The sequence below is a fragment of the Heloderma suspectum genome, chromosome 2, assembly GCF_057233095.1.
Source record: "Heloderma suspectum isolate Gila_16-S chromosome 2, 16-S_ref, whole genome shotgun sequence".
Lineage (NCBI taxonomy): Eukaryota > Metazoa > Chordata > Lepidosauria > Squamata > Helodermatidae > Heloderma > Heloderma suspectum.
In genome coordinates, this window is record NC_139459.1 from 357,615,385 (window position 1) to 357,638,144 (window position 22,760).

At 45.9% G+C, this 22,760-nt stretch overlaps 1 protein-coding gene across 1 annotated transcript; it reads left to right on the forward strand.

The window, feature by feature from the left end:
- Positions 1-201: 201 nt before the first annotated feature.
- Positions 202-19,760, forward strand: LOC146355543 (vomeronasal type-2 receptor 26-like). Its single transcript, XM_084829937.1, has 8 exons — positions 202-373; positions 2,804-2,920; positions 9,584-9,870; positions 10,911-11,168; positions 12,687-12,908; positions 13,124-13,306; positions 16,126-16,252; positions 18,850-19,760. Exons 1-8 carry the CDS (start codon positions 202-204, stop codon positions 19,758-19,760), a joined length of 2,277 nt encoding a protein of 758 aa, XP_084686063.1.
- The last annotated feature ends 3,000 nt before the right edge of the window (positions 19,761-22,760 follow it).

Sequence of the window (22,760 nt, forward strand, 5' to 3'; positions counted from 1 at the left end):
AAAAAAATAGGTGGCCCACGAACCAACCAGTCCTTATTTGGTGGAACTACCCTGTAAGATTCTCCTAATTTTGAAATAGAGGGAGGTGTTGCAGTCATTTTACTGACACACCAGCTCCAGAAGCAAGTGCAGACAGGTTATTGCAGAAGACAACAATATGACATATTCAGCAAGCAGAAAAGAGCCTTCAGTACTGCGTTGATGGTGAAAGTAGGGGAGGGTCTGTGCTTAGAGATCCTTGTTCAGAGAACAGTGTTCTGTGTGTATAGACCTTTGGCACAACGTGAATGTGAGCTGGTTGGGAAGCTGAGGAGTTTCTGGGTCAAATGCTTCCTTGAATCTGTCAAACTAGTGGTGTATTCATCTTTGGAGGGTGGGTGTGTTCTAGGGGATAGCAGTTAGAGCTGGGGTCTCCTATGAGGTTCCACAGGCATCGGTGTGCACGCAGATGTCTCTCTTTGAGTCCACTGTTTTCCCTGCCCCTCCTGGATTTAATGTTAATTCTTAAGATTTTTTTTAAAAAATATATTATTATTTTAATTGGGAGGCTGGCATGCTGCAAAGAAAAGTGCTGCCCTCCGGCACCACCTTCATTTGGGTTCAAAAGACTGGTTCTGTCTTTTGGAGCTCAGACCCCAGCTCTGCCTTGCACTTTTCTTTTAATTTCACTAGTTTGCCCTCTGTGGAATTACTGTTGGGTGACCAGCCATGTCTGCCATGGCAACGACTTGATGGATGGGCAAGCCTCCCACCCCCCATTTTAAAAAGGTAAAGGTAAAGGTGTCCCCAAACAGTCGTGTCCGACTCTAGGGTGTGGTGCTTATCTCCATTTCCAAGCCGAAGAGCCAGCACTGTCCGAAGACGCTTCCGTGGTCATGTGGCCGGCATGACTGAACACCGAGGTGCACGGAACGCTGTTACCTTTCCCGCCGAAGCGGTACCTATTTATCTACTTGCAATTTCTTGCTTTCGAGCTGCTAAGTTGGCAGGAGCTGGGACTGAAGACGGGAGCTCACTCCATCACGCAGCACTCGGGTCTCGAACTGCTGTCCTGCCGACCTTCCGGTCTGCAATTCAGCGTCTTAACCACTAAGCCACCGCGGCCCCTATACCCCCCATTTTAGCCACTTTTGAAAGAGTGCACACAACATTTTCTCAAAATTCCAAACATGCCCACTGAGTCCAAACGCTTGGGGACCCCTGACTTAGAGTGCTGGGACCAAGACCCGGCAGACCTGAGTTCAGATCCCCACTTTGCCATGAAGATCACTGGGTGGTCTTGGACCAGTTATACTCTCTCACTTTAACCAACCTCACATGGCACAGTGTGTTGGTAAGCAGGTTGGGGAGTTGCACGGTTTCTGGCTCAGATGCCTCCTTGACTCTACCAAATTTGTGGAGGGACAATGTGTTGCAGTGGAGAGTGGTTAGAATGCAGGGACTGGGAATGGGTGGCCCCAGTTAAATCCCCATTCAGCCATGAAGGTCACTGAGTAACTTTGAGTCACTCGTGCTTTCTCAGCTTAACCAGGCTCACACAGTTATTGAGCAGATAAAATAGGGAGAGGGAGACCATCTACACCTCCTTGAGCACCCATGAAATCAAAGAAATAAATGTCAGAAGGCACCATGTGATTTAGAAATTCGCAATGTGTCTGGGGAGAACACAATTTGCCCAAGGGGAGAAACCAGTTACCTGGCTACTCTCCTTCTATCCTCCCTTTCCAATTTGGAGGCTGACTGCTCCCTCTCAAGCATGTTCCCAATTTTAAGTTGCGGACACCCCAAAAGGAACCCCTCCTCCTATTGCACTTCTCTGCCATTTAGTGAGCCTCTTCAACATACATTTTGACTGAATCCACAGTGCAATTATCCGATGCATGCTTACTCAGAACTTACTCCCACTGTGCCCAATGGGACATACTCTCTGCCAAGTATGTTTAGCATCACAGCCCTAGTTCTGGGCTGGGCTGGGCTGGGCTGGGCTGGGCGGGGCAATGTTTAACACTTTCCATTCTTAAACTAAACATGACATAAAATCAGCTTTGTGGGCTTTTTTTTGGTTTTGCATTTAACATGCATGTCAAAAAGTTATATAAATAGATGCCAGTGACAGTAGACAATTAGGCACATGGCTACAAAGGTTCCGGGAGGGGAATGTAGCCATGGTCCTGACAAAATTCACACACACACACACACACACACACTACTGCTCTTTGCGTTGGGAGGAAACCTCCCATTGGCGTCCATGGAGGTCTACTTCTAAGAGTGAAATACAGAGATTTCTATTGCCAAGAAAGGCTCTTTCAAGAAATGATGCAGGGATGTGATATGTTTTCATGGAACAGAACAGGAATGCAGAAGATCTTTCACCCAGAGGGTCAAACTCCATTTTGGAGAAGCTCTCAGTGGCCACGTTCCACTGGTGTGTAGGGCGGAAGGCAAAAAATGGCAGAGCAAGAAAACAAAATGCGCCAGCATAATTTAGCTTAAAGATTTACTGCCAGTAACTAAGCCTTAGGAGCAGCATTTCAGCTCATTTAGACTGGGGACAAAACTGTACAGAAATCAGGAAACCACCAAATGATCAGCAGCTGAGGGAGAGGGGGAGGGGCCAGGAGAAGGGGAGGGGTCATCTGGAGAACCCCAGAGGGTCAGACTGGGATTCCAGCTAGGCCCTCGGGCCTGAGGTTCTACACCAGCGGTTCTCAACCTGTGGGTCGCGACCCCTTTGGGGGTCAAACGACCCTTTCACAGTGGTCGCCTAAGACCATCGGAAAACACATATTTCCGATGGTCTTAGGAACTGAGACACCACTCCTCTATCCATCTCCAGGCGGGTCCGCCCACATGCAGATACGCCCACGTACGAGTACCCAGCGTGATGACATCATCGCGCCAACCCCATCACATACACCCCGTACAAATACAGGTGTATGTGACAGGGTTGGCGCCATAATGTACTTATGCGGACCAGTCACACATGTGTAGAAAGCAGCTGCTGTGTTGAAAGCAGCTACTCTGTTAAAAGCAGCTACTGTGTTGAAAGCAGCAGTATTGGAGGTAAAACGACACTTCATGAATTATAATTACTGGGTAAATGTAAAATCATGTACTGTAAAATCATCAACTACTGCAAAAAAAAAAATATCTGTACCCTGGGAACTTAATCTGGATGCTGATTGGTCTTTTTATATTCAGCTGTGGTTGATGTGAATACTGCCCCCTTGTGATAGTAACAGGTATGTAAAAACAACAACACAGAGAATGGTAAATCATAGGAAACTTTAATGAACTGTATTGACTGAACTATGCCATGTATCATCTTTTGTATTATTAAAGCTATTGTTATATATTATTTTCATTAGCAAACCATCCCATGACAATGGATCGTGTAGAGAAGAACGTTAAGAAAAGAAAATATAGTGAGGATTTTTTACAGTATGGTTTTGTAACAATGAAAATACATCCTGCATATCAGATATTTACATTACGATTCATAACAGTAGCAAAATTACAGTGATGAAGTAGCAACGAAAATAATTTTATAGTTGGGGGTCACCGCAACATGAGGAACTGTATTAAAGGGTCACGGCATTAGGAAGGTTGGGAACCACTGTTCTACACCCTTGGAAAAGAGGATGAAAATCTGATTCCATCGATTAAGCTGTGAGTTACTGGTACATCCTGCCCTTCTTGTTTGCCATTCATGAGATCAACCAGAATCTGCTAAGGGTGGGCTTGGGCCATTGTGCCCTTTCTGCCATGATCTCAATGCGAAACATTCCTGTGACCTGCTAGTTGCATTGTGAACAAAACTGACATCACCATCAGGTCAATGGGAGTATAGTTTGAAGGGTGAAATCCAGAAGCAGAAATGATGCAGAAATTTGATATCTTGTCATTGATTGGAGGATGAAAATCTGTTGACATCTATTTTTGTTGCAGTATAGGAGGTATGAGGTACTGGTACATCCTGCCCTTCTTGTTTGCCATTCATGAGATCATGGGGGGGGGAGGCGTTCCATCCCTCCCCTCGGAATCCTCGACGGGGGGGAGGCGATCCGGTCCTCCCCCCCGGAATCCTCAATGGCCAGCTGTGCTCCGCGGCAGATCCGCAGAGCAGCCGGCCAGGCCCAGGCCAGGACCGTCCGCAGCCGGATTTCCGGCCGCGGAGGGCTCTGAGTAAAAAAAAAAACAACACGTACGCAAATGGCGGCCACTATGGCCGCCGCCATTTGCATTCCTTATTTTTCGCCATCTTAGTCTACGTAAATATTTACGTAGCCTAAGATGAAGAAAAGAAAGGGGAACACAAATAGCGTACTGGGCGCTATTTGCGTTCCCCTTTCTTGTCTTCGTCTTAGTCTATGTAAATATTTACATAGACTAAGATGGCGAAAAATAAGGAACGCAAATGGCGGCGGCTGTAGCCACCGCCATTTGCGTACGCGTTTTTTTTGTGTGTGTTTTTACCCAGACGTGATAGGCTACGTAAGTCTTTACGTAGCCTATCATGTCTATGGGGGGAGGGGACACAGACTGCAAATGGCGGCGGCGGCAGCCAGTCGGAAGACCAGCCGCCGCCGCCGCTGGAGCCGCCGCCGTCCGAAACATCTGCCCTAGGTAAGTCTCGTCCTGGGGGGGATCCGCGGGGGGGGGGTGGCAGGCCGTTCCATGATGGATTTCGGGGGGCCGAATGCACTGGCATTCGGCCTCACCGAGATCCATCGCGGAATTCTCTGACATCCCTATGTTTAGCCTTGAGAAGAGAACATTGAGGGGAGATTGGGAGATATGACAGCGCTCTTCAAGTACTTGAAAGGTTGTCACAGAGAGGAAGGCCAGGATCTCTTCTTGATCATCCCAGAGTGCAGGACACGGAATAATGGGCTCAAGTTACAGGATACCAGATTCCGGCTGAACATCAGGAAAAACTTCCTGACTGTTAGAGCAATACGACAATGGAACCAATTCCCTAGGGAGGTGGTGGGCTCTCCCACACTGGAGGCCTTCAAGACGAGGCTGGACAGCCATCTGTCAAGGATGTTCTGACTTGGATTCCTGAATTGAGCAGGGGGTTGGACTCGATGGCCTTGTAGGCCCCTTCCAACCCTACAATTCTATGATTCTATGATGCTGCCCAGAGTCCTATCAAGGAAGGCAGGACAGAACTAGAGCATTAATAAGAAAAGCATTGATATTAACCATTAGTAAGAACAAAAGGTTCTGCCCACAACTGCCACGTAACATTCTGGGGACAGAGCTACAAGAAATATTTCCCTTAGCTAATCCACTACTACCCTGCTATCCTACTGCTATTTGGAGCTGCTTTGTTATCCTGAGCCACTTCGAGTGCCACCTTTGCAGGGTACAAAGCAAACAGACAGAGAAATAAAACAATTGGACCAATATTGTCTCTTCTGAGCCCTTCTGCTTGGGATCCTTTTTAGGTGGTGCAACTCTGGTTGAAGCAGAACATGCAGGACATGACCCCTTCCACTGAACACAAGGAGTCCTGTGTTGGATCTCATCTATGAGAGATCAAATAGAGCACCCTTTTTTCCCCACAGGGGCCAGTCAGGTACCTCTTGAAAGTCCTTAAGTAGGACAAGAAGGCAATAGCCCTCTCCTGTTGTTGCTCTCAACAGCTTAGATTCAGTGCCACAGTACCTCTGAACCGGAACAATGTATGTAGCCAATCAAGAGAAAGTCAGACTTACTGTTCATGAATTTCTCTAATCTTTTTTAAAGCTAGAGCCATCACCACATATTTTGGCATAGAATTTTGAAATCAGGTCTCGCCTCACCCCTAATACATGTTGGGAGTTCATGCCCTCTTTCTTCTTGTCTCATTTTGTTCTTGCAGCATGTCGGCTCTCAGTGCCCAGCCCCAACATATATTTTAGGAACTGTAATAGACCACAGACTATTAATGGTGTAAAACAGATTATAGCATCCTTCTCTAGCCAATGCCTTTCAGATGCTTTGGACTTCAAGTCCCATCAGAAACTGCCACCATGGCCAATTGTCAGGAATGCTGTGACTTGTAGTCCAAAACATTTGGACTGTGCCAGCCTTTGAAGAAAACTGCATTATACTGATGATTCAGTTGCACTTCTTTTCAGATGCAGACCACTGCAACAAGGGTCCAGATGATCAATATTCAAATACAGACTGAGATCAGTGTGTTCCTAAGGTTATAACCTTCCTATCCTATGAAGAACCTTTGGGAATCACCCTCATTCTCTTTGCCCTTTTCTTGTCTCTATCCACGGGTATTTTTTTAGGAATCTTCATTAAATATCGAGAAACTGAGACTCCAGTAGTCAAAGCCAACAACCATGACCTCACCTACATGCTTGTCGTCACCCTTCTGCTTTCCTTCTTGTCCTCCTTTCTATTCATCGGACAGCCCCAGAAAGTGGCCTGCCTTCTCTGACAAACCAGCTTCAGCATCATCTTCTCAGCTGCTGTCTCATCTTTGCTGGCAAAAACTGTCATGGTGGTGGTGGCATGTATGGCCACAAAGCCAGGGAACAGGATGAGGAAATGGCTGGGGAACAGTTTGGAAAACTCCATTGTCATTTCTTGTTCCAGTCTCCAAGTGGGCATCTGCATGATCTGGCTGGGAATCTCTCCCCCGTTCCCAGACTCTGACATGCACTCCCAGCCTGGGCAGATCATCCTGCGATGTAATGAAGGATCTGTCATGTTTTATACTGCCCTTGGCTACATGGGCTTGCTGGCTGCCATCTGTTTCACGGTGGCTTTCCTTGCCAGGAAGCTACCTGGGACATTCAATGAAGCCAAGCTGATCACCTTCAGCATATTGGTGTTTTGCAGTGCTTGGGTGTCCTTTGTGCCCACCTACCTGAGCACCAAGGGGAAGTACATGGTGGCTGTGCAGGTCTTCTCTATCTTGGCCTCCAGTGTAGGTTTGCTTGGTTGCATCTTCATCCCCAAATGCTACATTATCATATTGAGACCAGATCTGAATAAAAAAGACCATCTAACTCAGAAACATAAAAATGGCATCTGATATTTTAGTATACATTTTTTGTATAGCATGGTGATAGTAAAACCATTCTACAAGACTTGTGAAGGAAATTCTTTTGTATGCCACTCTAAATAATCTCTCTTCCCTCCATGTACACGACAAAAGAAACTAGTTTTAACTAATGATGAATGGATAATGAAAGTGAAATGCCCTCAGGCTACCTCTCTTTTGACCTTTAAAACCCTATACGGTTCCAGCCCAGCCTATCTCAAGGAGCACCTCCAGCAACACCAGACAGGCCACTCAACAAGATTAGCCTCGGATGGCCTTCTCTCTGTCCCATCAGCCAGGACAGCTAGGCTGGTGAGGATGAGGGAGAGGGCCTTCCCTGTGGTGGCCCCACTCTGTGGAACTCCCTCCCTAGGGAACTCCGCCATGTCCCCTCTTTAATGAGCTTCCACCACGCACTAAAAACATGGTTGTTCAGGCAGGCATTTGGGGTTGGTTAGGGTAATTTTAGAAATGTGATGTTTTTAATGTTGAATTTTATTGTTTTGAACTGTTTTTAATGTTGTACATCACCCAGAGCGGCTGGGTGACCAGCCAGATGTGCGATTAATAAATTTAATACATAATTTTTTAAAAAGCTTCTGCAGAATGGGAGCATTTCCTGAATGCCTATAGGAGAGGGAGAGATCACATGGTCTCCTGGGAGTTCAGAAAGACCTACCAGACTGGAGAAACCTCTCAGTAAAGAGTCCTGGCTTGCTCCAAGTGCAGGGGTGTTTCAAAAAAATAGAACGAAGACCCCTTACCCACCACCTCCAGCTAAAAAAGTACGCGGAAATCCTGTTCTCCTCCACAAGGAGAAAGGTGTTCAAAATTCTCCCCTCTCCCAGCCTCTTTTGACAGAGTTTTCCTTTTGCCTCCACCCCCCTTCAAAATGCTGAAAATAGAAGGATTGAAATATCTGGCACAGCACTATATCCATACTATAACCTTTAATATGCCAAGAAACTGTTATCTTCAGCAAAAGTCAGCCAAAGTTTGCTGAACTTCTCCCTTGCTGACCCATGAAATACATCCACTCTGGTGAGTCATGCAAACATGTTTCCTCCAGATGCACACCTGCACATGGAGCCACACAGGGAGTCAACAAAGGGATTTTTACTCCCTTATCATAAGGAGTATCATGGTCATTTACTCTACTGTTTACCAATGCTCGAGGGATTTTTGTTTCCAAAGATGGCTTTTGAAACCGATGCAAGAAACCTCAGGTCAAGAGCAATAGTTGGTAACTCCTCATATATGAAGCCTGAGAAGCTGGTCCATAAAAACCTCCTGTGCCTCCGAGATCCTGGAGTGAGATTTAGGGAAGGCAGGGACTGTGCCAGTGTGAGGCTTAATATCATCCCCTCCGGATCTGAGGCCATGCCGGACTCCGTCTTTCTTTATCAGTAAAGTCAATGCAGCTGTGAGATGGTTCAGCTCCTAATTACCTATTCCTGAGACCAATGACAGGGAGTGTATGTGTAGCAGGGAAAGAGAGGCATAGAAAGAGACTGTAGCAAACATCTCTGACATGCTGCTGCTGCTGTTCTTTCTTCTGCTGCCCCATGTTCCCTGTGAGATGCGAAAGACAAAATGCCCATTTAATGTGCTCAGTGATCGAAATGACACATTTAATTATTACAGGCCAGGACAGTACATGATTAGTGGGATCACATCCACAGCGAATGCAATATTTGAGCCATACGTTTTCTCCAAGCCTCCCACGGTCAGATTTGACCCGTAAGTAATAATGTGCCTGGCTTTGAATGCATACTCTCCAGCTGCCCCCTTTTAGCAGGGTCGCTGACTCTGTCTTTCCTGATTGCTCTGCCTGGTTTTTCTTTGGGAAAATATTATTGGGGGTGATGTGCAAATGCTCAGGCACCATCTAGCTATTACACAGCCTGCCATTCAGGTGCTCCCACTTGTGTGGTTCATTTTGAGCTCTTCGGTGAGGACCAGCGGCAGCACCTGACATCCCTGGGCGGCTGCCGGCAGTGGAGCAGTTAAGACTGGGCCTTGGGGCAAGAGTCTGGGACCTGCAGCCCAGGGGCCCACCAAGGACGACCAGAGAAAAGGATGGGATGGAAGCAGTGGCAAAAAAGGCCCGGCATCAGCACCTGAGCTGGCGTGGGCATGCCAGGACTCAGCAACTGACACGGCTCAATGCAGCATCCTTTGTTTCACTTTGGGTTTATTTGGGTTGTTTAAAAAGAAAATTATAGTCATTGAGCTTACTATGCACTTAATATCCACATTAAAATAAATGCAAAGACATGGCAAGGGGATGCAGTTTGGCTCAGGACTGATCAGGGCTGGCCTGGGGGTGTTGAACCCCTTCCCTCCCTTCCATGGTCTTGACCTATATCACTCCCCTCATCCTCCTATTTCCTTTGGGCAAAATTCAAGGGAAGTATTGTTCTAGGGGTACATTCTGGAGATGTCTCTTTTAATATAGGATGTGGAAAATTGAAATCTTTTCATTGAATAGAGGATGAAAATCTGATGACATCAATTTCTGTTGTAGTGCAGAAAATATGAGGCACTGGTACATCCTGCCCCTCTTGTTCACCATTCATGAGATCAACCAGAATCCGGGACTCTTGCCCAATATCACCCTGGGCTACAACATCTATGAGAACTATTTCAGTGGAAGAATGACTTACGAGGCCATGGCAGACCTGATGTCTTTGGGGCAGCTACATGTTCCAAACTACAGCTGTGGAAGACACAATAACCTCTTGGCGGTTCTCCAACAAGGTGACTCTGAACTTTCCTACCAGATTTCAACCATGCTGGACATCTACAAAATCCCACAGGTATGAATTGGAGTGAGGGATGCAGGCTCAGTCTGTATCCACTTTGCCATCTCTCTCAAGAGAAGTCCAGAAGGTAACACTGGGCTTGGCATCAGACAGGCAGTAGTTAGCAATCAATCAATCAATCAATCAGTTTATTTCTGTCTACAGACCATAACACACAAATATATGATACAAATATATATGAATACAGTATCTTGATTTAGCATTACATCCATTATAACCAAAATGGATATTGCCTAGTTAAAACTACAACTTAATGATTTATCAAGGCAAGAGTTATCGGAAGACCTGAATGTGGTTTGAGAGAGGTTTTAACTTCCCTAGTGCACATCCCCATTTCTTTTCTCCCACTGTCATTCTCTGCACAGGCGAGCTTTGTGACGTCTGAGAAACTACAGAGAGTGCAGTGAGTTCTCGGTTTTTGTTCCTGTGCTGTATCCAGACTAAGGGTGTTTCCAGAGAGAGGGCTCCTAGCACTACCCCTGCCCTGAAGCACTGTGCAGCTCTTCCGCCTCCTTTTTCCTTAACGTATTTTTTCTGACTAAAAAATGACAGAAGAAGCCATATGGAAACATGGGAGGGTTACAAAATGAAGACATCGTCATCTGTACATTCCACAAAAACCCTCATCTAGAAGCACCTAAGTCACTCCTAGATAATCCCATTGCAATTAATAAGACTAAAGTCTCGACTATGTTTTGATATTGTTTCCAATAGGACCCAAGTTAGACAAAATTACGCTGGATCTGGCTTAGAATTTATAAGATGATTGAATACCAGCCTGGAAGCTGTACAGTTCAAAGGTACAATATAAATAGTTTAAATAGATAGTCTTTATTTATAAATAGATTGCATTCCACTTTCTCTGTCTGGAATATCCTTAAAAATCTGTCTCAAAATTCAGTTACCTTGCAAACTCATTCTTTTTCTATTAAGGACAAAGTGTCCTGCTGGGACATTAAAAACTAAGAGGTTTGTTGATGGCATATGCTTTTGTGGACGAAGAGTCCACACCAATGTCTTTCTCTCTTTGCTAGGTTGGTTATGGGTTTTTTAGTCAAGATCCAGAGGATAAACAAAAGTTCCCCTTTACTTACCGGATGGTCCCAAAACAAGAACCACCTTACCTGGGAATTGTCAAGCTGCTCCTGCATTTCAGGTGGACTTGGGTCGGTCTCCTGGGTCCCGAGAATGACAGTGGAGAGAGGTTCGTGAGCACCTTCACGCCTTTTGTCATAAAGCACGGCATTTGCATTGCCTTCTCAGGAATCTTGCCAGTGCTGAATGAAAACAGAGTACCCTGGAACATGTTTTTAAACTTAATGGACATGCAAGTCAATGTAATTGTTTGTCCGCTGGACCCTCTGATGATGTTCAGGATATCCACACTAATGTCAACAGCTGAAAATATCAAAAACTCTACTGTGGGGAAAGTTTGGATTGCAACAGTTCTGCCAGATCTAAGTGTAAGGATGTTTTACATTCTGCTTGATCTTCAGCATACCCATGTTTCTTTGTCCTTCTTAATGAAGACACAAAAAAGGACACAGTCTGGCCATTTGGACACACTTCCTTCTGTTATCAAGCAGTTTGGGAAGAAAGTATTTCATTGTATAAATTCAAGGCATGGGTTGTCTATAAAAGTCTGGAAAAGATGCAGAGAAAAAGAGAACTGGGAGAACCTGCCACAGAGTATGGTGGAGAGGATCCTGTCTCAAGATGCCTACAGTGTTTACAGTTCCATCCAGGCCGTGGCACGGACCTTACATGCTGCATACCCACCACGATCACATCAGACAGGGATGCTGGGTGGAGACAGGCTGGCACTTCAAAGGCCACAGTCCTGGCAGGTATTCCTTTCTCTTTCCAGATATTTACTTATTTATTGATAACTTCCTAATTATATTTATTGCCTACCTTTCCCCCAAGAAAGGCACACATGGCCTTCCTCCCCTGCTGTGGTCCACCAGGTGCCCCAACCAGCAGCCCTCCAGATTTTGTGTTTGTTCTCGAGAAAAGTGGCCAGGATAAAAATGGAGATCCTATCGGTGTACTACCCTCCCCGCATCTCAGCCATCTGCCTACCTGGTCTCAGATGTGTTGTGGGAGTCTCCTAAATGGTAGTGGCTTAGGACTCCATGGCTGTTCAAGATTATATCAGGCTTACTCATCTAGCAGGACACACTCTGGTTCTCCTTTTTGTAAATGGGATGATGGTGATCTGGGGATGGAGGAACAGAATGTGGTCTGCGTGTCATGAAAAAATCATTCCCTGTTTGGGTTTTGAGATGTACAAGAATTGCCCAAGTTGCCTAATAATACATCTAGCCCCTGCTGTCAGAATTCCCTTTAAGATGTCAAAGTCAGCTTATATTAAACTAAACCACCCACTTGCTGCAACGGTAAAGTAAAATATAGAGATGAAACTCAGGAATGGACCTCTGGTTCATTATAGATTTAAACTATATATATACATTTATACACAGAGAGAGTTGAAGCAACTATATGTTCATGTGTGAGTAGCAGTAACTGGCAATGTGCGCTGACCCTGCCATCTATGCCCAGGGAGTACTGACCCCATCCTGTCAGTTCCTGGCACTGCTTCACTGAGGACTGAAGGAGCGTTCTACAAATGTTCGCTTGAATATGAGTCAAATTCACCATATGTCTCTTCTTTCAGATCAGCATAGTGACCAGGGGTCACAAAATCACGGCGTGGGAAACAAGCTTATTTCTCCGACTGCGTATGCCAGTTGTATGCTGATAGGAGTCGTGTAATTCTATGACACAGCCCTCGCTGCCACTGGTTACAGCACTGTGGGAAACTGGGTGGTATGGCATATGGAAATAGGCCGCACCCCACAAACAAGCCATGGCCTGTTGTTGGCTTACTGTCCACTCCCATCAAGCCATGCTGCCCAAGTTTTTATGATATGACAAGCCACGGTGAGCCAAACACCCTTGACCGCCATACAAAAATGGTGCCCGTGAGCAGCCGGCATGAGCCAACAGCCGTGCAGCTAAATGAAGCCATGGTGGGCTGTCATGTCATGTGAACCAGCCCATTGTATTTCGGCATAACTCCTGAACAGGGCTGATGAGTCAGGAATAATCAGAGGAAATTAAAGCTCCAAATCAACAACGCCAAGATGTGCAACAGGATTTCCTGATTCCTAAATCTCTGTGTTTTTCTATGTCATCGTAGCTTCATCCTTTCCTGAGAAACTTCCAGCTTTACAATATTTCCATGGATGGAGCTCATTTGGATGAGAACGGGGAGCTGTCAGCTGACTTTGATATTGTGAACTGGGTGGTCTTTCCCAATAAGTCCACTGCTGGAGTGGAAGTTGGGAGCATGGAGAGAGAGGCCTCCTCAGAGATCAAGTTCACCATTGATCAGAGTGCCATTCTGTGGCCCAGGTGGTTTAAACATGTAGGAGAAACTGCTTATTTCTTTTGATGCCTTTTAATATTTCTTACAAGACAATGCTATACAGACCTGCTGGGGAGTACAGCCCATTGAGTTCAAGGTGTCTTACCCATTGATTTCAATTGGGTTTACTCCAAGGCAAGTAGCCATTGGACTGTAGCTAGGTGTTATGGAAAATACTTCAAGGATGTGATTATTATCCCATTAATTTATAATGAAATGACACCATGAATATGCATAGGAAAGGGAGAAGGTGGGGTCTTAGCCCAGAAACAGAACACCACTCTGTTGAACCCAACATTAAGAGAGGTTGTTGTTGTTGTTGTTCAGTCGTTAAGTCCTGTCCGACTCTTCGTGACCCCATGGACCATAGCATGCCAGGCCTTCCTGTCCTCCGCTCTCTCCCGGAGCATGCTCAAGTTCATATTCATTGCATCGGTGATGCTATCCAGCCATCTCATCCTCTGCCATCCCCTTCTCCTTTTGCCTTCAATCTTTCCCAGCATCAGGGTCTTTTCCAGTGACTTTTCTCTTCGCATTAGGTGGCCAAAATATTGGAGCTTCAGCTTCAGGATCTGTCCTTCCAATGAGCACTCAGGGTTGATTTCCTTTAGGATGGACTGATTTGACATCCTTGCAGTCCAGGGGACTCGTAAGAGTCTTCTCCAGCACCACAGTTCAAAAGCATCAATTCTTCGGTGCTCAGCCTTCCTTATAGTCCAGCTCTCACAGCCATACATTACTACTGGGAAAACCATTGCTTTGATTAGACAGACCTTTGTCGGCAAGGTGATGTCTCTGCTTCTTACTATGCTGTCTAGGTTTGCCATAGCTTTCCTCCCAAGGAGCAAGCGTCTTTTAATTTCATGGCTACGGTCACCGTCTGCAGTGACCTTGGAGCCCAAGAAAATAAAATCTGTCACTGCTGCCATTTCTTTCCCTTCTATATGCCAGGAAGTGATGGGGCCAGATGCCATGATCTGAGTTTTTTTTAATGTTGAGTTTCAAACCAGCTTTTGCACTCTCCTCTTTCACCCTCAACAAGAGGCTCTTGAGATCCTCTTCACTTCTGCCATTAGGGTGGTATCGTCTGCGTATCTGAGGTTGTTGATAATTCCTCCAGCAGTCTTAATTCCGACCTGTGATTCACCCAACCCGGCGTTTCTCATGATGTACTCTGCATATAAGTTAAATAAGCAGGGCGACAATATGCAGCCTTGTCGTACTGCTTTCCCAATTTGGAACCAATCAGTGGTTCCATGTCTGGTTCTTACTGTTGCTTCTTGACCCTTGTACAGGTTTCTCAGGAGACAGGTAAGGTGGTCTGGTACTCCCATCTCTTTAAGGGTATTGTCCCCCAAATCAATTTTCCCTAAGCTCACTCATCTGCACATGCGCGCGCACACACAAAAGAGAGAAAAACTTCCCACTCCACACAGAAAGCACAAAAGAACCACACAGGAACTCATGTGCACAGGCATGAATCCTTGTTCTGCTTTCTCTCAGTTCTTCTGCTTCCCAATCCAACCACCATCATTACCCTGCCAACCTCCTGATTGCCCCAGCCAGATGAGTCCAGCTAGGCCCTTTGACTGAGGAGGGGTCCCAACCTAGGAGAATTTGCCCAGGGCTCCCTCAAACCTGGAGCTGGGCCTGAGTCTGGATTGTGAGGCCTCAGTCTGGCCTAGAGTAGGGAACTGAGCATTCAGCAACAAAGATGTTGTGCTCTCTGGTGACTAGCCAAGGTCAGGGATAGGCTGGACAAAGCCACAGACTCAGGGAATGTGCCAACAACAGAGCTTGCCCCAGCAGCTGCCTAGATGAAACAGACGGCTTAAAGAGCCTGGGCAGGAGAGCATCAGCTCCACATGACTGACGACGTGGGTCAGCAGGATAGGACTTTGGGTCCTATCCTGCTGAAATGTAATGATTTCTGGTTCCTACTCAGCACTGTGTTTCCCCTGGGAACATAAGCTGCTGCTTTATCATAAGTCAGAGTGTTTGTCCTTCTAAACCATTATTGTCTACTCGGCCTGCCAGTCACTCTTCAGGGTCTCAGGGAAAGAGGCTTCCCATCACCTCTGCTACCTGGTCCTTTTGAAAGGAGATGCCAGGATGTGAACCTGGGGCCTTCTCCATGCAAAGCATGTGTTCTACCCCTAAGATAAAAATCCCCCCACAAGATCTCTACCCTCTCTCTTTCCTTCCCCCCTGCCCCGCCAAGGTAGGAGAATGAGGTATGATAGTCCCTATGATAGTTTCTGAATCTAATCACTTGTTCAACCTCCTTGTGGCAAGAGCCTGGTTCATAAGTTAAGTACTCCTTATTTGAGAGTTGGGATAAGTTTGCTTTTCAGAATAACAATTCATTCTGAGAAAATAGTCCAATTTATTCTGACCAGTATAATTCTTTGGGACAAGTGGTCTTTGGGATCTCTGTTCTGGGACAATGTTTAAAAACGCTTCATCAAAAATATTTCAATATACTTTGAAAGACACATTGAAGGTATTTTTATTAAGTAAGTGAGCTTATCTGTTGAACCACAATGATGGCATATGTAGACCTTTTGCCCTTAAACACAACGACTGCTTGAAACATAGTAGGCCACCTTTAGGAAATACTGTTGCTGTCAAGTACCAGCTTGATGACTGCCTCTTCCTTGCTCCGTCATCACAAATACAGCCCTCAAATAAAGAGCTAGGTGGGACTACCTAAAGATTCCCTGTTACGACCTGTCTCGCTCTATAACTACTTTCCACCAATAAAAATGAAACCTCCCAAATAATACATTTTGCTTGATGCTCCTTCTCTTTATGGTTAGACTGTGCCTTTTTCCAGATGTACTGAAAGTTGTCTCCCGGGGTACGCCAAGATGATAAAGGAAGGAGAGCCCATCTGTTGCTATGCTTGTGCCCCATGTGCAGAAGGGACAATCTCCACTCAGGAAGGTAAGAAAATCCAGAGCAAAGAGCTGCCCTTGAGGATTAGGACAAACAACCAATGACACATGTTCTGGGAAGGGATTTTTTTTTTTGGGGGGGGGGACATTTGATCCTTGGGTATCATGAATTATAAGTGTATTCACAAATTCATTGCACAAAGTGAGCTGAAATGGAGTAGAAGGAGAAACATGGCCAGCCAGGGGAATGTTCAACATGACTCCCCTGTGCTCCCCTTTTGCTCCTGGCAAAGAATTTGAACTTCATGCTGCTCTTGGGCCAGCCGGTGCAGTGAGGTGGCTGCAGTGTAGGGCTGGGACTGGAGAGACCAGAGTCCAAATACTGCTCAGCCATGACGCTGACTGCTTGCGTGTCCCTGGATTACACAATGGGCTTCCTGGCCCTAACATCCCACACAGTTCTGAGGAGAAAATGGAAAACCTTTGTTGATGCTGCCCAGAGTCCTATCGAGGAAGGCAGGATAGAAGTACAACATTAATAAGAAAAGCATTAATACTATTCATTAGTAAGAACAATCATTTCTGCCCACAACAGCCACATGGCATTCTGGGGACAGAGCTAAAATAAATATTTCCCTTCACTAATCCACTACTACCCTGCTAACATACTGCTATAGGTTATACTGTTTCTTGGTAGATACATAGGCTACAAAACAAACAGATGAATAAAGTGGGCCAATATGTTCTCTTTTGAACTCTTCTATCTGGGATTGTTTTGGTGGTGTTACTCTAGTTGAAGCAGAACATGCAGGTCACATAACCTTCCACTGATCTCAAGGAGACCTGTGTTGGATCACATCTATGTAATATCAAGTCCAGCAACCCGGTACCTCTTGGAAGCCAATAACTAGGGCAAGAAGGCAATAGCCCCCTCCTGTTGTTGTTCACAGCATATTGGATTCAGTGGCACATTACCTCTGAACCTGAACAATGTATGTAGCCACCAAAACAAAGAAAGACCTACCCTCTGTGAATTTCTCTGATACTTTTTAAAGCTAGAGACATCACCACATATTTTGGCACAGAATTTTGAAACCAGGCCTCTCCTCACCCCTAATACATGTTGAGAGTTCATGCTCTCTCTTCCATGATTGTCTCAGCTTGCTCTTGCAACATATAGGCACTCAGTGCCCATCCCCAACATATATTTCTGGAAATGTAATTGCGAAGGTTTGAGGCCTACAAAGGCAAAGGGAAAACAGTCAGGCTTAGAGGCCAGGAGTTTTCTGTTAGGAAGGGGTAACCGAGAGAGTAGTTTCATTTCTCCAGATTAGTGTCAGTTCCATTTCTCTCCTTAAGTTTTGTTTCTTTAGGTCTGAAGCAGGTTTGAGGGAGGAGGGTTTGTGAAGAGAGCGAGAGCCTGAAGTGGGAGCTTCAGAGAGACAGCAAGAGCCTGAAGTGACAGCAGAATCTGGAGAGTGAACAGGAAGCAGCAGCCTAGAAAAGTCTAAAGACAGATAAAGGAACTTGCATTCTCCAACTTTTCTTTTCAGGCCTTTTGTTTCACTCAGCTCTATTGTGTAAATACCTTTAGTTGTTAATTTGTTTGCTTTAAATCTACTAGTAAACTATTGTTGTTAAACACTGTGTCTAGAGCAGCAGTCACCCCAGGTCTCCAGCCTAATCTCCATGTTACTGGGAAGGAGACATTGAAAAGAAGGAAGGTGGGGCTCTTAAGGAGGCAAGAGATCCTTAAGGAGCTGCTGGGGGGGGGGGTCCAGGTCACAAGGGGAACCTTGATAGTAATGGACCACAGACTATTAAGGGTGTAAGATATATTTTAGCAACCTTTTCTAGCTGAGTGCTCTTCAGATGTTTTCGACTTCAACTCCCATCAGACCCAGCCAGCAGGAGCAATGGTCAAGAACAGGGATGTCAGAGAATTCTGCCACGGATTCCAGTGAGTGGATTCCGGAATCCGTGGCTGAATGGCCCCCCACCACCCCGCCAAATCCCCCTGTGACGGAACGTACCTGGGGCGGATGTGGCAGCGGCTCTGGCGGCAGCTCCGGCAGCAGCGGCCCCAGCGGCGGCGGGTGGTCACCCAGCCGGCCGCAGCCAGGCTGCTGCGGCCACCATTTGCGTCCTTGCAGCCGTGATAGGCTACGTAAGTATTTACGTAGCCTATCACAGCAAAGAGCAGGGGCGCAAATGGCGGCCGCTACGCCATTTGCGCCCCTGCTCTTTGCCATGATAGGCTACGTAGGTATTTACGTAGCCTATCACGGTAAAGGCAGCCACGCAAATGGCCTATCACGGCTGCTTGCAAGGACACAAATGGCAGCTGCTACGACAGCCGCCATTTGCGGCTACAGCAGCCCGGCCGCGGCCGGAACTCCGGCTGTGGACAGCCCCAACCAGCGGCTCCATGGAGCCACCGCAGAGCGGAGCCAGCCAGGGAGGATTCCGAGGGGAGGGATGGAGCGCCTCCTCCGCACCGCGGATGCCCCTGCGTGGAGCCAGGTAAGGGATTCGTACATTCCTAGTCAAGAATGCTGAAAGCTGTAGTACAAAACATTTGGAGACTGCCAGCCTGTGAAGAACTCTGATGATTCTGCAAATGATTCAGTTGCATTTCTTTTTCAGATGCAGACCATTGCAAGAAGTGTCCAGATGATCAGTATTCAAATACAGACCGAGATCAGTGTATTGCTAAGGTTATAAACTTCCTGTCCTATGAAGAACCTTTAGGGATCACACTCGCTCTCTTTGCCCTTTTCTTGTCCCTAACCACTGGTCTTCTTTTAGGAATCATCATTAAATACCGAGAAACTCCAGTGGTCAAAGCCAACAACCGTGACCTCACCTACATACTCCTCACCTCACTCCTACTTTCCTTCTTATCCTCCTTTCTTTTCATCGGAAGGCCGCGGAAGGTGACCTGCCTTCTCCGACAAAGTGCCTTCAGCGTCATTTTCTCACTTGCTGTCTCTTCTTTGTTGGCAAAAACTGTCATGGTGGTGGTGGCATTTATGGCCACAAAGCCAGGGAACAGGATGAGGAAATGGCTGGGGAAGAGTTTGGCAAACTCTATTGTCATTTGTTCTTCCAGTGTTCAAATGAGCATCTGTTTTATCTGGATGGGAATCTCTCCTCCATTTCCTGACTCCAACATGCATTCCCAGCCTGGGCAGATCATCCTGCAATGTAATGAAGGGTCTGCCATTATGTTTTATACTGCCCTTGGCTACATGGGCTTGCTGGCTGCCATCTGTTTCACGGTGGCTTTCCTTGCCAGGAAGCTACCTGGGGCATTCAATGAAGCCAAGCTGATCACCTTCAGCATGTTGGTGTTCTGCAGTGTTTGGGTGTCCTTTGTGCCCACCTACCTGAGCACCAAGGGGAAGTACACGGTGGCTGTGCAGGTCTTCTCTATCTTGGCCTCCAGTTTAGGGTTGCTTGGTTGCATCTTCATCCCCAAATGCTACATTATCATATTGAGGCCAGATCTGAATAAAAAAGAGCATCTAACTCAGAAACGTAATGATGGCATCTGAAATTTTAATACATATTTTTTGTACAGCATGGTGATAGTAACACCATTCTACCTGCATTAGGAAGGAACTTCTTTTGTACACTACTTGAAATAATTTCTCTTCCCTCCATGTATATCACAGAAGAGACTAATTTGAAATAATAATGAATGTATAATGAAACTGGAACGGCCTCAAACTTTCTCTCGTTTGAAGATTAACATCCCTCTCCTTATCACAACCTGAAAAACAAATTGAATCTTAATGAGTATGAGTTAGAGTTGTGCATCAAATACAAGATTCAGTTCAGATCCCACTTCACTGGGCTGAGATTTATTTATTTATTTATTTATTTAAACCTTTTTTTGGCTGCCTTTTAGGGCAGAAGCCCTCCCAAGGTGGCTTACAGCAATAAAGCATATAAAATAATTAAAATATTAAAAGTGATAAAGACAGAAAAACAAGAAAAACAACAATAAAAGCCAACAATAAAACCAGCAACAACAACAATGGCAACAGCTGTCATATCAAGAGAAGGCAATGGTAAAATAATATGTTTTCAAGGCCTTCTTAAAAGCCTGCAATGATGGAGCACGCTGGACCTCTGATGGCAACTCCCTCCAAAGGCGTGGGGCCACTGCCGAGAAGGCCATCTTGCAAGATCACCCACCTGACTGCTCTCACGGGTGGGCAGATGAGAAGGGCCTCTCTCATTCTGATCTTAAAGTGTGGGCAGGCTGATATGAGTAAAGGCAAGTAACTTGATCCCAAGCCTTTTAAGATTTGAAAGGTCAAAACTAGGACTTTGAATTCGGCTCAGAAACACACTGGTAACCACTGCAGCTTATGCAGTATAGGCCAGTTCTCGTGACACACCACACCTCATCATGGCTTATTTATTTAAGCCACGATGAGCCATGGCAGCTGTGGGGACCACCCTGAATACTCAGTCCCCCACCATGGGTTGCTAACAAGCTGCAGCATGTTGTGTGAACCAGGACAGTGTCTCCAAAAACAGCTTGTCTGGCTCAGATCCAAAGCCTTGTCACACCTAAGAATATCCAAGGCTTAATATTCATGGCCCCACTTACTAGAATGGGAATATCAACCAACAGTCATCACTTACTTATTTTTGGACATAAAGGGACGAACGTTTTAGGCATAGTAACTCCTTCGGAGGGGATGAAGCTTGCCAAATATCAGACAGATAACTTATGCAGGGGCGGGGTGTGCAAGTGGAGAATTTGACATTTGTATGTATAGGGGAGGGATATTGTGTGTTTTTATTGTAAGTGAAGTTGGTGGGTCCTTTATAAGGTGAAAAAGTGAAATATAAATATCCTTATATATAAAATAAAATAAAAATGTTGTATCCACCCTTTCTTGGGCCTTCTCGCATGACCATTCTTTTTCTGCCCTGAGGCACCTTTCAGCACATCTTGGATTTGTTTCTCCCTCTTTTCTTTGTTCCCCCATTTTCTCAGTGCTTCTCATTGCAATGTTTGTGTCTGATTATGTTCCTTAAGTGAGAACAAAAGGATTCAGTCTTCTGATTCAGGTTGGCTAATTTGAAACACACACCTGTGTGTGGATTACAAGGTACCGCAAGGCTCTAGACGTCTTGACTGCCCACGCTGCTGCCCGCATCCGGACTTCACAGTAACCCATTGTGGCTTAATAACCTACTCACAGTAGCTTATTTTTTAAATATCCTTCAATGCCCCGCCACATGACTGGGCTAATAAGCTACTGTCAGTAGCTTCTTAAGCTACTGCGTGTAATTTTACTCACCCCTCACCCCATCCTGCTGCAGTCCCCCCACCCAAGAAGTGCCACTGTTTCACCTCTAAAGTGCTTGAAGTTTGCAGGATCCAGACAAAACCCAATCCACCATCAGAACCTAGTGCAAATACCCCAAGGAAGCCTGGTCCTGATCCTGCAAACCGCCAAGGTGTCATAACCGCATCCCCTTTTTTTGCTGCACTTGGGATTTTTCCTGCTTGGTGAGTGATCACGCTGGGTCTTGATGGTGGACTGGGGGCCTTCTGACTGAGAGAGGCAGCGTATGACATTTTGTCCAGATCCTGCAAACCCCCCAAGGTTTTCTAGCCACCTCAGATCTTCACTGCTATCAGGGCGCTGGGTTTGGATGATGCACTGTGCTCCTCCTAAGTAGGGGAGGCTAGTTATGAGATTTGGTTGCTTTAACGTGTTCCTAAGTGCTAAGCGCTAAGCCCTCCAGCAAAGGAGATTGTTACCTTGTTGTGGTGCTGGAGCTTGAGCACCTCAATGATGCCATGAGCTAAACCGTGAAGGGACAACCAAGACGGGAAGGTCATGGCAGAGAGGTCAGACTAAATACGATCCCTGGGGAAGGAAATGGTAACCCACCCCCCAGTATTCTTGCCGTGAAAACTAAGTGGATCAGTACAACCAGAAACATGTCGGTATACCATTGGAAGATGGGACTCCCAGGTCGGAAGATGGTCAAAGTGCTACTGGGAAGGAACAGAGGATAAGTTCAAGCCCCAGATGTGATGACGCAGCTAGCTCAAAGCCAAAAGGACGGCTAGCGGCGATGGTGCTGGTGGTGAACGACGAATCCGATGTTCTAAAGATCAACACACCATAGGAACCTGGAATGTAAGATCTATGAGCCAGGGCAAATTGGATGTGGTTATTGGGGAGATGTCAAGATTAAATATAGACATTTTGGGTGTCAGTGAACTGAAATGGACTGGAATGGGCCACTTCACATCAGATGACCACCAGATCTACTACTGTGGACAAGAGGACCACAGAAGAAATGGAGTAGCCTTCATAATTAATAATAAAGTGGCTAAAGCAGTGCTTGGATACAATCCAAAAAATGATGGAATGATCTCAATTCGAATTCAGGGTAAGCCATTTAACATCACAGTGATCCAAATATATGCCCCAACCACAGATGCTGAAGAAGCAGAAGTAGATCAGTTCTACGAGGATCTGCAGCACCTACTGGATAATACGCCAAAAAGAGATGTT